The sequence below is a fragment of the Nicotiana tomentosiformis genome, chromosome 8 (genome assembly GCF_000390325.3).
Source record: "Nicotiana tomentosiformis chromosome 8, ASM39032v3, whole genome shotgun sequence".
Taxonomy (NCBI): Eukaryota; Viridiplantae; Streptophyta; class Magnoliopsida; order Solanales; family Solanaceae; genus Nicotiana; species Nicotiana tomentosiformis.
Window position 1 is genome coordinate 111,598,306 of NC_090819.1, and position 16,387 is coordinate 111,614,692.

Here is a 16,387-nt window from a genome sequence, read left to right on the forward strand (position 1 = left end):
ACTGAAATATAAATTAAATTCGAAGTAAGTGCTCAAAATGGCAGAGTCTCGTGCTGATAACGTGTTATAAAATAAAGACTATAAAAGAATTAAACTGAAGACAAGTATAGAGGGAGATTGATATTTTATTCAACTTTCAAAGTTATGTTCATAATGAACTAAAAACTCCTTTATTTATAGAAGAAAGGAAGCAGCTGCGAGGCTTTTCAGGAAGCAGCTACAAGGCTTTTCTTTAGGTGCTTGTAATGTGTTTGCGTGAGATGCTTGCAACCTGCCTGTTTAATAAGAAGATGCTGCAAATCATTTTATTGAGTTGCTTGCAACCTGCCTACATGAGCTTGAGATGCTTGCAACCTGACTGCATGAGCTGCTTGTAGATAAATTTAAACAGAGTACTAAATGAATAATTTTCTTCAGAAAAATTATCTATAGCGGAGTAATAAATGGACATCCACAATATAATTATTTTCTTTTTATCATTTTATTGTAGTTCTAGTAGTAGTACTAGAATGGAAGCAAAAGAGTAAATTCCGAGTTAAAACTCAATAAAATACTAACAATTCGTTTTTCAGTGTTTCACCGTGTTCTTTTTCAGAAAGCAAAATCTTTTCCCCCAATTATTCTGTAGTGTTCCTCTCCGGCGCTCCGCAACAAAGGGTTTCCCCGTTGGAATCAGCCATTGCAAAGACTTAAGATCAAAACCGTGTCTTTCAAACAAGTGATCTTTTTTTGTCGAATAAGCTTCTTGCAGATTTGAAGGTGCGATGCCTTTTCCCCTACAATTTTTTCTATCTTCAAATATTGAAAAGTTAAACAATTGAAAGGAATTTATTAGTTTTATTGAAAAATCTCCAAAACCAGATTTCCTAATACTAATTCAAGAGAAAGTTTATTTTCCCTTTTCTTGTCTAGGTCTAATACTTGCCCCATGAAAATTGAAAATACAGTTGGAGTTTGTTATTTATGATAATTAAGCAAGGAGATAAATCCTTGTATTGTCAGGCAAATGCTGAGTAGTTAAGTTTATGGATTTAGTTTATCCAAGTTAGTGAAAGATCTGGGCTTTGATTCCTGATGCAGGAAGTTGAACTTTAATCATAATGGTGGCTCCATCTTCAGGCTCTACTTCGCTGAAGGACTACCTAAAAAAGTATGAAAGTAACAATGAAGAGGAAAAGAAGAAACAGAAGAAAAAGAAGAAGGTTAAACCTAATGTCAAAGGAGGTGTCGTTGTGGTCGACGAAGATCCTGTTTGGCAAAAGCCTGTAAAAATTGAAGATGAAGAGGATGAGTCAGCTGGTAATGTTACTTCAAAGGTTTGTTTTTTGTTGATGTTCTGCATCCTCGGATGTTGTTGTGTCTGTCGTTTATTAACTGTGTTCTTTTACAGACGAGGAGCTGCCTCAGGTAAATGAAGATATTGAAGTTAAGCGCATGAAAAGATTGGAGCAGCTTAGAGCTAGACGTCCATTTGGTTCCATTTCAGAAGATGGAAGTGGTTGGGTATCTCTATCAAGTACTTCTGATATTATCCCTTCTGATGACCAAATTGCTGATTTGTCCCCGCCGCGGAAAAGACTTGGTCGAAATGATACACCCTCACCAGAACCTCAACTTAAGCAATCAAGTTCTGCAGCTGATTATTTATCACCGCCGCGTAAGCCAAGGGCTCGAAATGATACACCCTCTCCAGAAAGTGGGCGTAAGCGACCAAGAACTCAGGAGGGTGACCTGTCACCACCCCGCAAAGGTGAACCTCTGTTGAAGCCTTCAAGCGCAAGAGACGCTGATATGTCACCACCACGTAAACGGAGGGTTCGAAATGATACATCTGAACTTGAAATGAAGCCTTTGAGCACCAGAGATGCTGATATTTCACCACCGCGTAGACGAAGGGCCCGGAATGATTCACCTGAATCTGATGTGAAGTCTTTCAGCACTAGAAATACTGATATCTCACCCCCAAGGCGACGTAGGACTCGAAATGACACCCCTTCACCAGAAGCTAAAGCCAAGCCTTCTGCTGATTTGGCACCACCAAAACGGAGGCAAAAGTATGGCCAAAGTCCTCCAGATATGTCTGATATTTCTCCTCCTCGGCGAGGTTCCCGTGCATCAGACTCGGATCTTTCTCCCCGAAGGAAGGCACGTCCAGAAACATCTACTATGAAGCAGGAGCTAAAGACCGGTTTGGTTAGTGGCAAAGATATTAAAGAAGAAATTGCTAAGACAAAGAAGGAAGACTGGTTAAGGTAATTCTATTCTACTATTTCATGCAGCCTTATCATCTTTTCATTTTTTGCCTTTCTTCAGGGCAAGTTTGGAAGATTAGAGCAAGTAAAGTAATGTGTGAAGAGAGTGGCATCTTTTGTTTCCCTAGGAGGAAATTTTTTATGCTAAAAGTATCAAAGCTTTCCTGAACATGCACATCACTATCCCGCCTATATTGCTCGGATTTTTCAAAAATGCCGCCAGGTGCGTGTTGGATCCTTTAAAAGTTGTGCATTTTTGGAGGATCTGACACGGGTGCATCAACATTTGGAAGATCCGAGCAACAGAGAATTCCAATAATGCTTGATCCTTACTCTGGCTAATTCTAATTGCTGAATCTAATTTAAATATCTTTGTTATTTTAGGTTTAAAGAGATGGATCCGTTACTTAGTGGCCGAGGGGCTGAACCAGTATATCGGGATAAAATTACAGGTGCGTTAGAGCTAGAGAAATAATTGTTATAGTTATTAAATGTATTCTTTCATTTGGTCTCACTCTGTATCACTGCAGGGGAACGAATGTCAAAGGAAGAGTTCCTGAAGTCCAAGAAGAAGAAGCAAGAGAAGGAGAAGCCAAAGGTACTTTTATCCGACGTGTTTATTTACATGAACAAGTGGTCAACCTTGGAGCTAGTTTTTCCTTCATCACTACTTATCTTCTTGTAGAGCTGCAATATTTCCAGAATTCAGGGCAAATATTTCTTCTGATCTCTGCTTCTTACTCATGCCCATGTTACTGACTACAATCAACTATAAATCTCTTTTAATCCAGATATTTTAGGGATTGCTAGTGTATCAGGAACTTAAAAATTGGAGGTTTTTCACTTGGAGTAGTCAGTATGGGGTATTAATTGTGGTAGTCCTCCATCATATTTGTATATTTTCTCTTGTGGCCTGATTATAGAGTGAATAGAGAGGTCTGCTTCTTTTCTCACACTTTCTAATATTAATCAACTATGCCTAAAAAATTAGTCGAGATCAAATATATGAATCCCCTTTGCTGGTTCAGCTCTATTAAAATCCATTTCATTTTAATGCTAAATTTTGTTACTTTTAAGGCGAAATAGGAATTCTCCGAGACAGATGCTTTTTGAATGTCACACTTATGGCTACATGGACTACAATTCTCTAGCTAGAATAAAAATCATTCCTGACAAACGTCTTATACAAACATGGAGATTCTTGACGAAAAAAATGAACCTAAGTCCATGTGAAATCTGTGCCAACTAGTTGATATAAATCTTATGCTCCTATTATGTTTTATTTGTAATGAAATCTGTGCGTTGGTTTTGAGAGATTTCGTAAGTTTTTTGAGGAAACCCAAGTCCATGTGATATTAGCCTATTAGGTTTTCGTTTCGTATCACCTTAATTAATCTTATCTTGCATCAACATTATTAGTGCATGTTGAAGACATAATTAAACAAATAAAAACATTCCATCTATGACAATTTAAGTTTTTAGATGAGATGATCATCCTATTCAACATGGTATTAGAGTAGGCAGAGGTCTTGAATTCAGGTTTAACAGCCACTTATTTTCAAAAAAACTTTCACATGCTTGCTTGCGCGTTTGAGGGCATGTTGAAACATAATTAAATTAATAGAACTGTCCCCTCTATAACAACCTAAGCTTTTAGATAACATGATCATACTATTCAACAGTGTATATGGAGATCTACTTAGGATAAGGATAACTCATCTTAGGTGGCCTTTGCTTATTTCCCTCTTTTATTTTTCTTTCAAAAAATTTATGTCTGAAGAGAGATCTATTCTTATCTTGTCCAGCCTTGTGTGACTGCACATCTATCGTGCAATTTGTATATCTACTGCCAGTATTCGACTATTCGCTCTTATATAACATTATTGGTCTCACAACCATTCTTTTAAACTTGCCTTGCACTTTTCCTGCTCTATAAGTAGGACCATTCGTACGTTTTGGGACACTTGACTTGCTGAATAGCACTTTATGAATTGATTTCTTTCTATTTTTCTGTATTATTTTCTCCCGTTCTCTCTTCTTTCGCCACTCTTTAGGTGCTACATCACTTAGTTTTTTCATGACCATCAGTCACTGCAGCCCTCCTTTTCCTTTATTCGGGATTACTTAGAACTGGCTATATTTGTGAAGCACAGTTACCTGCTACTTGTTAAGCTTTCGTGAATTTTCTTTTTCAAGTGATTTTTTTTCATCTTTGTATCAGGAAATAAAACTGGAATGGGGGAAGGGATTGGCTCAAAAGCGTGAGTTGGAGGCTAGGCTTCAGGAACTAGAAAGCGAGAAGGAAAAGCCATTTGCACGGAGCAGGTATTATAATTGCTAGATATTCATTGTTGTTGTTTCTTTATGATCCATTAATGTGTCTGAAAGATATGAACTTGAGATGATATATATCTTGCCTTTGCACTTTCTGCAGTAGCAATATAACTATCAACTTATGCTCATGAGTTCTTTAAAGCTTTTGAGGCTTCTTTCTCGGTTTTACCAAACACAAACTGTATAGAGCAAGAAAATCGATTGTTGAACTTGTAATTGTAATTTGAAGATTGGGCATACTACGTGCTTTTAGTAACCTTGCCCGTTGATTATTACGAATTTTGAGGACTTAAATATTTTATTGCTGGCTGAGATGTGTTTACTTGCATGATTTTCATATTTTGTGAGGCTTCTTTAGATAAGTCCTGAGTTCATATAAAGCTAGCTCACCATTAGGAAGCATCTTATTTAAGTTCTATAGGGTTGGCCGAGGCACTAATACATCCTCGATTTGCTCAATCTGCAGCCTTTTGAACACCATAGTTGGTGATATATTCCTGAGAAACCACCTATTATTTAACAGATCTGTCTCCTTTGGTTTTTTTGTGCAAAATACTACGCCTCAATTCCAAAAGTAGTAGGGATTGATTATATGAATTCTTTGTATTTATTCAATTCCTTTTGAGATCATTTCATTTTCTGTACTCAATAATTTCTTTTTTAGACACATTAGGGTTTGCCTAAAATTGTGAATTCACTTATCCTTTCATAGACATACAAATTTTTAACCAAACTGAATGGACTCTTAATAAACACTAGACTTGATGTAAGTGTACCAACAACTAAACCTTTATCCCAGCTAGTTGGTATCCCCCACATGGATATTTTGTCTCTAGTGTTTTGTTCTTTGCTAACGTTGCATGAAATCCAAGAGATTGTAGGTCTATTGAAACTACTTCCTTTCCCGAAGTTTTAGGTTTATCTTGTCTCCTTTAAACACCTGTAATCATCATAGTGTCACGCTATCCGATTGATGCTTTTAGAGGTTTCTTCACTAGACTTAATTATACCATCTCGAGTGACCTCTTGTATTATCTTCCAGTTGTACCATTCACGACTTTATTAAATGGGAGTATTTCAAATAGTTTTTGAGAAATGGTAAGTGTTATTATAAATAAATGAAAGCACCAAGAAGGTGCTGTCAAAAGAATCTACAATCTGCCCAAAAGAAAAGAAAGGAATAGAAAAAAAAATCCCTTATACATTCTTAAAAGGAATCATCAAGATCTGTAACAGCTTCAGCATCACTAACAATGGTCTGTTTGCACCAAAAATAAAACACAAGTAAACAGTCCATTTTGATCTTCTGAATGGAGTTTCCTTTATTTTAAAGCATCTAGCATTTCGCTCCCTCCACACTGTCCACCATATACAAGCCGGGATAATTTGCCACCATTTCTTCTGATTTGTATTCCTTCCTCTAATATTCCAACATTTCAAAAACTGACTTGTCTATTTTATAGTCCATTTCAGCCCCACCATATTCAAAAATAGTTGCCTTAGCTGATCCGTTAAGTGACAGTAAAGATATAAATGATTGATGCTCTCAGGTTTGTCCAGCCATAGCTGTATCATTTTGAGCAAAGTTGAAATTGCCGTCTTAGGAGGTTGTTCTGTGTTAGGCAAGCCTCTCTAGCTACTAACCAAGTGAACTCTGCAACCTTGTACGCTGCATTGCTGTCCACCAGAATTCAACAATAAATACAAGAATTTACAGTAAAATTCGCCTTACTATTGCCTTTACATACAAGTCTATCTTGACTATTGCCAAACATTCAAAAGAGTCCAATACACCCAAATAAGGAAGTCTTCCTATTTCCCGATCATTCAGGTGTCTCCTAAATTGAATCCAACCTTCAAGTTGTTTTGATGGAACCTCAACTCCAATTTACACTCAGAAAGCTAGATGCTTAGTTAGTTTGTTCAGTTGGAACTTTCACTATCCTTTAAACAGTACAACAACATACCCAGTATTATCCCACATCGTGGGGTTTGTGGAGGGTAGTGTGTACGCAGATCTTCCCCTACCTTGTGAAGGTAGAGATGCTGTTTCCAATAGACTCTCGGCTCAGAAAAATATAGGCACCACATTAATCAAAAAGATAGACAATGAGGGACAACACCAAAAAGCCATGTAAAAGTAGCAAAAAAACAACACGATAATAAGATGATCAAAATGAAAGAAAATGACGGGTATTCATAAACCTACTACCAACAGAATGCAAGAGTGCGTACTAATCCTATTGGTATGAACAATGTACCACCTAGCCTACTGCCCTAATCTTCGACCTCCACACCTTCCTATCGACGGTCATGTCCTCGGTCAGCTGAAGCTGCGTCATGTCTTGCTTAATCACCTTTCCCTGCTTCTTCTTCGGCCTACCTCTACCTCTCCGTAGGCCCTCTAATGTCAACCTCTCACACCTCCTCACCGGGGCATCTGTGCTCCTCCTCCTCCTCACATGTCCAAACCACCTAAGCCTCGCTTCCCACATCTTGTCGTCAATGGGGGCCACACCTACCTTGTCGCAAATAACCTCATTCTTGATCCTATCTAACCTGGTGTGCCCGCACATTCATCTTAACATACTCATCTCTGCTACCTTCATATTCTGGATATGTGCAATCTTGACAGGCCAACACTCAGCCCCATATAACATAGTCGGTCTGACCACCACTCTGTAGAACTATCCAGTAAACAATGTTGATAATTTTTTGAATTTTGTTAGCTCCCCGGTTTTAGCATAAATTGTATAGGAGCTAGCATTTACTGTTTGACAGGTTTCTTCTTTTTACCAGCTAGCTCCCTGTCTTGGAGCTAGTCTTTTGTTCTCTCTGTAATTCTGCATCTTCTTGATGCCTTACTAATGCAATTTACTTCATAAAAAAAATAACAAAAAAAAAATTCCAACCTTCAAGTTCTCTGGTGTTGGCCAACTTTTAATCCGGTAGCAGTGAGCCTAAATAGATCTGGCAATAGGTCTTTAGGGGAGAATGATTTATCCAGTTGTCTTCCCAAAAGGCAATCCTTCTTCCATCTCCCTCTTCAAAACCAATGTGGCACATGAATTTCTGCCGAAGAGCTTCTAATGTTTTTTCATAAACCTCACTCCGCGAGAGGAAGTCACTGGTGTTGATGTCCAGCATTCCTGTGAACCAAACTTTTCGCTGATAACCCGCTTCCATAGTGATTGCTCTTGAGCAGCAAATCTCTATAGCCATTTCGTCATTTAACTGCAGTTGTGATGTCTCAAATTTCTAATAACAAGGCCTTCTTCCTTCTCACTTTGTGTTAATATACTTCATTTAACCAAAGGATAAGATCTTATTTCTTTGTTACCCTGCCATAAAAAGTCTCCTCACAGTCAGTATCACTCTTTGATGTTGAAGTTGTTCCAGTGTGGCATCACACATCACAAGCGTGTCATTTGCATACATAAGATGAGAGATTTCCAGTCTGCTGTGTCCACTGTTGTCCATCCTGAAACCCCTAATGCATTCATTCCTGAAACCCCTAATGCATTCATTCTGTTTAGCGATCTTTAACATGTGTGTCTATTGGAAACAACTTCTCTACCCTCCCAGTGTAGGGATAGCGGTAAGGTCTGCGTACACACTACCCTCCCCAGACCCCATGTGGGACGTCACTAGGTCTGTTGTTGTTGTTGATCTTTAACATGTGACTGAAACATTCCATGGCCATGATAAAAAGAAAAGGAGACAGAGGATCACCTTACCTCCCAGTGTAGGGATAGGGGTAAGGTCTGCGTACACACTACCCTCCCCAGACCCCCACTTGTGGGACTTCACTAGGTCTGTCGTTGTTGTTGATCTTTAACATGTGACTGAAACATTCCATGGCCATGATAAAAAGAAAAGCAGACAGAGGATCACCTTGTCTCCACCTCTTTGAGAAGGGAAAATACCTACTGGAGTTCCATTTACCAAGAGAGATTATCTGATAGTGTTGATGCAGTAAAAGAGCCAGCTCCTCCATTTCCTTCTGAACCCCATTTCTTTTAGAACATTGAGGAGAAAATTCCAATTCACATAGTCGTATGCTTTCTCAGTGTCCAATTTGCAAAGAACACCAGGTTTATTTTCCTTCGTTCTTCTGTCTACACTTCTATTAGCAATAATAACTGCATCAATAGTCTGCCTGTTTTTCCAAAAGCCATCCATGGGTTATCTACCAGCTTATGAACCACCAGCTTGAGTCTTTCTGTCAGTACTCTGGCAAGTATCTTGTAACAGCCTCCAATGAGGCTAATAGGGCTGAAATCTCTTAGCTGCACTGCCCCTGGCTTCTTTGGGATTAAAGCAATGTAGGTAGAGTTGAGACTTTTTTCAAATCTCTCCTGTCTGTAAAACAAATTCACAGCATTCACGACATCTTCCTTGGTTATCATCCACATTATTATGACACTCATCTTGTGGATATGTTGGGTTTTAGAGGCCCAAAATTCATTCACAATTAATATTGCTACTCACATACTTTCTTCTTGGTAAGTATCCTCCTGTCACATAACCCGGTAGCACTCTTCCACTTTAGCCATCACTTGATAATTTTGTCTGTTACATCTTTGTCTATCGTGCTATTCTATTGTAAGATTTTAGTCTATTTATTCGAATCATTTGCGTTTTAGGCACTTCAAAATCGTCTAACTTCACCTTAGTTTCATTCTTACTAATGTGGCTAAACTTATATTGAAAATAATTTTCTTACTTATTTTAAACTCTTGCTTTCTAGAGTGTTTCTCCTAGTTCAAGTGGTTGGTTGATAGTCTATTTGTACGTGTTTAATTTTTGCCTCGCAGAGATGATCCAGAACTAGACAGTATGCTGAAGGAAAGAGTTCGATGGGGTGACCCAATGGCACATTTGGTTAAGGTGATTTTTTATTCTGACCACTTTCTTTTTGCAGGCATCTACTCTATCTGTGCTGGGGTGGATGATTGCCAGTTACTGGATTTTGTGTTTTTCATGATGTGAGTGGTTCCCTTTAGCTCCTTCTGTCTCTCTAAATATGGTTACATTCTTGGATGTTGCAGAAAAAGCAATTAGAACCAAATCTGCCGGATTTTGGGGCTAATGACAAAATGAAGGACTCAGGTTTTATAATCCCTCAGGAAATACCTTCTCACAGTTGGATAAAAAGAGGATTGGATGCGGCACCCAATCGTTATGGTATAAGACCAGGGCGACACTGGGATGGGGTTGACCGAAGTACAGGTATAGGATCTCTCTCATTTCTTCTGTAATAAGATGGTCTTCACTGGTCCTTATTAAAGAAGATGGTCTTAACTGTTGTCAGTTCTATTTTATTTTTTGAATTTTTTCACTTGATAGATAAAGAGCTGATTTAAGCTACTTATCTTCTTTCCTCTTTGGCGAATATTGGTGACTTCAATGTTGATTCTCTTCTAACAGGATATGAGAAGCAGTTGTTCAAGAGGACCAATGAGAAACAAGCAACTGAAAGGGAAGCATATCTATGGTCTGTGTCCGACATGTGATTTGTTCCAGTATGTTTATGTACAGACAGACAACATGAGCAGTAGGAATTTCCGACTTCCTTGCTGAGTATTTTGATTCCCACAAATTGCCTCCATGACGAGTTTGTTTCGATTTGCGGAAATTTCTTAGCTTTAACATGGTGCCATCAGTTTTGAATAGTAGGAATCTAGTCGTTGACTAATTTGATCGCATGTTGCAGTAACATTTTGTTTTCCAAACACACGCCATTGAGGAATCTTCCTTCCCATACTGTGGATTCTGAGTTGCATCATTTTCGTTGTCTCAACGATTGTCACGGCTGATGATCATGAAGTAAAAAACGTAAAAGATATGCTTGTAATTTTCTGGATGTTGTATAAGATTGTAATGAAGGCAAAACAAAAGACAATAGAAGGATGTAATGCTGGGTTTGTTGTAGAAGGAATTGGAAAGGAAAATTGTAAGTGTGGAAACTTTTGCAATCTATTTATGAAAATGGAATGAGATCCCCGGTCTCCTATTATCTTTCAAGATACCGTTCTAGTATTATTGATTTATTGATATAAACATTTATTATGAAGAATATTTCGCGAGTTAACGAGATGCAAATCTTTCTGTAGAAGAAAGATTAAAGCCTTCTCGTTTAAGATACAAGGTGTAAACGCCTAAATTGTATGCGTAGCAAAAGTTTAATCATGGAAAACAAAAAATAGTTTTACTTGGCTTGCATTTGGATCAAACAGGATTTTGAGTTGCAGTTCAGGTACAGGATTCAAATTGCAAAGAGAACCCTTCTAAATCATACCAAACAAAACAGGATTAGTTTTTTTCCCATTGGTAGATGCACGCAATTGTTTATTCTGTGTGCAATACTAATAAGTGCATCTCTTAGTACATGCTATTTATTGCTTTTACTTTTGGATTTTTTCCCACACAATCGAAGCAACAATATCGACAGGTACTTGGCAACAGAGAAATGTTGCAAACTATTCAAGGGAATACGGGCAGCAAGACTTTTATTCTTTCTGTTGTGCAAACTAGACCGAGACTATATTACCGCTATTGAGTGTGGTGAAATGAATGAGATCTCTCCACCTTTAACTAGATGTTTGGAGTTCGAGACCTTGTAATGTAGAAACTCCTATTATAAAGAGCACTTTTCCCTTAAATGGATCCTATGTAATGTGAATCTAAGATTAGTTGGGATAATGAGTTTCGGATACCAAATGATTATTATAAAACAAAAAGTAAGCAGAGGCTATAATTGCAAAGCTTTTCAAGAAGAGACATAATATAAAAGTGGACTCAAAATGAGGCTATTTGTGCAATTCAACCAATAGGCAGGCGAAGCTTCTGGTAGCTTTCCGGGAAGAAGGGGTGCTTTTGAGTTTCAGTTGGCGTGAAACAGCTGTAAGAAGCCTATTGGTTATCTATCGTCACTTTTTTTCTTTCTGTTTAAGTAATTTTTTTTTTCTGGACTAATTAAGTTTTCTCCGCACATATAAATACGGATCTCGTAGCGCGCAATTGTTAATTTATTATTGAATTCACAATGTCATCTCCGGCCGAGTAAGTCACACCCCTCTCCCCCCTCTTTCTCTTCTTACGTTTTCCTACATACAAACCGAATTAGTTTTTATTATGTATATTGTGATGCTGAATTACCATTATTTTGTTTATCAAACACTTCAAATTTCAACTGAAGTAAAATTATAGTCCTTGGAAATTGAACACTCTGCTTAAAAGTAGTTAATTGTAGGTGGTATAAAAATTTCTATTAAAAAGTGTAATCCTCACCACAGAGCAGCTTTTGCGATTTGCGAAGGTTTAATCATAATAAGTGCCAAGGTTTAATCATAATCAGTGCGAAGGTTTAATAATAATGAATGACACTTTTTGCGTGAAGAATGTGGTAGCACTATGCTGTAAATAAGGAAAAATTTGTCAATCTTAGCATGCTCTCTATATACATTGTTCTGAAAATATTGCATATTTGCCGTGTTTTTCATAATTTTCGCTCTTCCCAATCTTCGTTTAAGTTTAATTAATCTTCATCCTTGACTTCTTTTCAAGAAATTGGTCTAGTAGAGCTACTGATAGGCTTAAGTATAGTATATATAAAAGGAAGAAATAGTTTGGAATTGATACACTTATATTTGGAAAACACTTGATTGGATCAAAGCACTTATTTGGAAACATTTGATGGCGGAGCCACATAGCTCCAAGGTGTGTCAATTGACATTACTTCGTCAGAAAATTACACTGGTTAGATAGGTAAAAATTATTTTTTATGTATATATACTATGTGTTGAATCCCCTTAACTTCTTCATATATTTACTTCTTTGATACCCCTTAAAAGCCCTTAGCTCAGCTACTGACTGCTGATGCAAACTTTGGAATCATTCTCGGTTCTCATTTTATCTCATTTTGGCCAATTCTATCCTATATCGTGGTCCTTTATTTGATGCTTCTCTTTATACTTTTTTTTCTCTCTGACGTTATGTGTTCTACAACAAGTTATTGTTTTCTCATTCCAGATTTTATAAGTCACTTCCACCTATAAGCAAGGCTTATGGGACTGCTTGTCTCTTGCTTACAACTGCATGTCAATTGGGATTATGCCATCCTGTTCATATAGCACTATTATATGAGCCCCTGATCTCTCATTTTCAGGTAAGCATCCTTCTATCAGTTTAATCTGATTTCATATTACTCTGTAGTTAGCATTTTTCACAACACTAATAAGACCATATAGTGTATCTTACAAACTACTGACATGTCTAGATGTGAAACGTGCTCTCCCACCCGAAAAGCGAAGAAGAAAAACGAAAGAGAAAGAGCAGGGTTTGGGGGGGGGGTGGGGGGTGGGAGGATGCAATCCATCTGCTGTGGTTGGACAATTTTTTTGTTTTACAATAAGACCCAGAGATTATCCCTACCTTTGGTAGCTTATGAGTTTACGCCAATCCCTGGTCAGCTGCAATTTTCCTTCACTTTGGCCTGCGAGAATACCACTGATTAGATGGGCATGGATTTGAACCGTATGTTGATAAAATCAGTACCTTTTACCTAAAGGAGTGTCCTAGTGGTTAATAAAGTGAGATGAAAACCATAGGAGATTTGAGCTCAAATTCCCGCCGACACAAAAAACACTCTAAGCCTTGGTAGGTAGGTTACCCAATGCCTATACTAGTTGGAGATAGCAGGTACTCGGTCGAATGGTGAAGGTGCGTGCTAGTTTCCGTAGACATCCAATAGCTTATGGGAATAATAGGTGTATGTACTATTTGTCCACCCAATAGCTTGAGGGACTGATCAAGAAATACATTCTCCATTATTTCTCTCGCGTATTTCTTCATTTCTCAAGTTCTTTTATGTTATTTTCAAAAAGTTAAGTTATTAACTACTTCTCTGGGTTATGCCTAAGACTATTGAATTTTATGTAATTTCGAATAACCATTACTCTGACATGGCATAACAAAGTAAAGTGAGGGGGATTTTTATTTATTAAAGAGGAAATGAGGCTTGAATTGTTGAGTTGCATGCAGTTGAAAACGACTATTCAATTATGTAATTTCGACTAACCTTTGCTCTGACATGGCACAGCAAAATGTTGCATGCAGTTGAATCTATGCATTGATAACCACTTCTCTTCCCTGTGGCAACCTACTTTATTGAGTAGTTCTGTATCTGCCTTTGTGTCTTCTTTCGTATAAGTTGGATAGATCCAGAACCGTAGGTAGCAGGAGCTTTCATTTCATTTTGAAGCGAGAATACGAAATAGGCTGTGCGTCAAACTGCAATAATTATTTGAAGCTAACGGTGTTAGATATTCATCATTTATCCGTCAAATGAAGAAAAGGATAAAATAGTCTTCTGGAATTCCGAGTATTTCGTCAATGAATTCAAGTTACATCTATAGAAACTATTTGGGGTTAAACTTTTACTTTTCTTTTAATAACAGATGCTGATATAAATTAGTTTCATTGGTTTAACCTATGTTTAGCATTCTGTTTGACCTATGTTTGATGATAATGGAGACAACTGGGAGAAATTATTTTTAAAGACCAAACAAAAAGGGAAAAGGTTGATTTTGCACAATATCAGGAATAACTCAAAATGGTTTTTATGATTACAAACAATGTCTCAGAAAATACCCATTTTTTTGTACTTCATGTTGATCAATGCAGCTATTAAAAGTCTTGAGATATTGCAATGTTATTGTCACTTTAATAGAGGTGACATTGTTTATCATGTCGTATTAGATATGTGTTAATTTGCTCTTAGAGGTACTTCTGAATATTTATTAGATTTTAATTTATCAAAGAAGATTTTATGTATGAGATTGGATGTTGCATTTGTTTCAGGTCTGGCGATTGATTACAAATTTCCTCTTTCTGGGAAACTTTTCTATTAATTTTGGAATTCGCCTCTTAATGATGTAAGTACTTATGAGTAGTATAGTAGTATGCTTCGAAATCTAATATGTTTTCAGTCATTTTCCACAGTAGCTATTAAAAGCATGGTAGGGAGTTCTTGGAGGGAGGGAGCCGAGGGTCTATCGGAAACAACCTCTCTACCCCAGGGTAGGGGTAAGGTCTGCGTACACCTACCCTCCCCAGACCCCACTAGTGGGATTATACTGGGTTGTTGTTGTTGTTGTTGTTGTTGTTGTTGTTAGCTATTAAAAGCATGGAAGTAGCTGTGGTTATTTATTTAATGACTTATTATGACTGTTGCTTCATGATGTTATAGAGCGAGATATGGGGTGCAACTGGAAAATGGACCATTTCAAAGACGTACTGCAGATTTTCTATGGATGATGATATTTGGAGCTTTCACATTATTGGTATGTCCGATGTTGACAATCATTTGAAGATTGAATATCTAGGACTTTAGCTCCTGTAGTATTTGCCTTTAGTTGTCATCCCATACTTCTGTCCTTTGTTCAATTTTCACTGAAGATTTTGTTTGATGTCTTTGATCTGCACCTACACCCAATCTTTCATCTTTAATACATTCTTTTCCCTCTCGTGCTTAGGTCTTATCCGCAATCCCCTTCTTCAGTTCTCCGTTCTTGGGCATATCGCTGGTTTTCATGCTTCTATATGTCTGGAGTAGAGAATTTCCAGATGCCAATATCAACATTTATGGTCTTGTAACCCTGAAGGTATGGTTCTGCATTTTTTAGTTAGGTAGTATTCAAGTCCCGCTTATCAGGTTTTTTTGGGTTCTTATCTTAATTGTCCATTGGTAATTTCCCTATTTCCAACTTTCAGGCATTCTATTTGCCATGGGCCATGCTCTGTTTAGATGTTATTTTTGGTTCATCAATCATGCCAGACCTGCTGGGGATCATTGCTGGACATCTGTATTACTTCTTAACCGTATTGCATCCACTTGCCACTGGGAGGAACTTTTTGAAGACGCCAATGTGGGTGTATCCTTTTGATTGCAGTTGATTCTTTTTATATGATACTGTGCTGCTGCTGTTCTGTTATGCCCCTTACTATTCTATATTTATTTGATTTCTACCAAGAGAATCATAGTAAAGAGAGGGGGAAGAGGGGTGTGTGTGTGTGTGTTGGGGGGGGGGGGGGGAGTGTTTGAAAGAGATGCATGTTCCGTCTCTGCATTTAAGTGCATCTTTCGATGTCTAAATTGTGTTCTTGTCTAAAAGTTTCTTTGACTGCTGATTCATAGACATAAACTTGTAACACGGTGGAGGATAGGTGTACCACCAATTAATCGTGCACAACCTGATAGGAGTTCTGGTGTAGCGTTCAGAGGGAGGTCTTATCGCGTGGGTGGATGAAGATGCTGCTACTAAAAATATTTGCTTTGGTACAAACTAGTAGATTACATGACTGCAGACATGAAGCTGTCTATGATATGCGCAACAGCAGATGAAAGTACAGCTACCTTCACCCAGCCACCCCTGCCAAAAGAAAATGTTTTGATGTAGATTTTCTTCGTCTAGTGCATAGAAGTTCTGCAAATGGATTACTGATAATAGTACAATATGCCAATTTGTTGATAATTAAAGCTGTGTGATTATTCCTTATTTCCAGTGCTACTCATGGGAAATCCAGATTGTTTATGTTGGCTGCCTTACATCTCTTTAAGGGTTAATTTGCATGACCCTGTGGAACATCTATCCCCTCTTCCTAATTGGAAAATGTCACAAACTTCATTAGGGTGAATATCATCTTTTTTTTTTCCAGCATTTCTTGAAATGTACTGACGGGCAATGGTAAGCTATTTGGTAAAACTAATAACCAAGATTTGTGATCACTTTGGTTTC

General features: G+C 37.7%; 2 protein-coding genes across 4 annotated transcripts; both read left to right on the top strand.

Moving 5' to 3' along the window:
* The first annotated feature begins 568 nt into the window (after positions 1 to 568).
* On the top strand, positions 569 to 10,613 carry LOC104106505 (uncharacterized). Of its 2 annotated transcripts, XM_009615067.4 has the most exons (9): positions 569 to 759; positions 1,081 to 1,299; positions 1,391 to 2,252; positions 2,637 to 2,704; positions 2,783 to 2,850; positions 4,474 to 4,577; positions 9,404 to 9,476; positions 9,638 to 9,818; positions 10,017 to 10,613. In XM_009615067.4, exons 2-9 carry the CDS (start codon positions 1,101 to 1,103, stop codon positions 10,100 to 10,102), a joined length of 1,641 nt encoding a protein of 546 aa, XP_009613362.1. In that variant the 5' UTR covers positions 569 to 759; positions 1,081 to 1,100; the 3' UTR covers positions 10,103 to 10,613. The 2 variants fall into 2 exon arrangements, with proteins under 2 accessions (XP_009613362.1, XP_009613363.1); XM_009615068.4 differs by lacking the exon at positions 569 to 759 and having other exon boundaries at positions 1,175 to 1,316.
* An 891-nt stretch (positions 10,614 to 11,504) lies between these two features.
* Positions 11,505 to 16,147, top strand: LOC104106504 (derlin-1). 2 transcript variants are annotated; one of them, XM_018774261.3, is made up of 8 exons: positions 11,505 to 11,651; positions 12,621 to 12,756; positions 14,451 to 14,524; positions 14,839 to 14,932; positions 15,125 to 15,253; positions 15,363 to 15,523; positions 15,787 to 15,907; positions 15,943 to 16,147. In XM_018774261.3, the coding sequence occupies exons 1-7, from the start codon at positions 11,635 to 11,637 to the stop codon at positions 15,896 to 15,898; spliced, it is 723 nt and encodes a 240-aa protein (XP_018629777.1). In that variant the 5' UTR covers positions 11,505 to 11,634; the 3' UTR covers positions 15,899 to 15,907; positions 15,943 to 16,147. The 2 variants fall into 2 exon arrangements, with proteins under 2 accessions (XP_018629777.1, XP_070038773.1); XM_070182672.1 differs by having other exon boundaries at positions 15,787 to 16,147.
* The last annotated feature ends 240 nt before the right edge of the window (positions 16,148 to 16,387 follow it).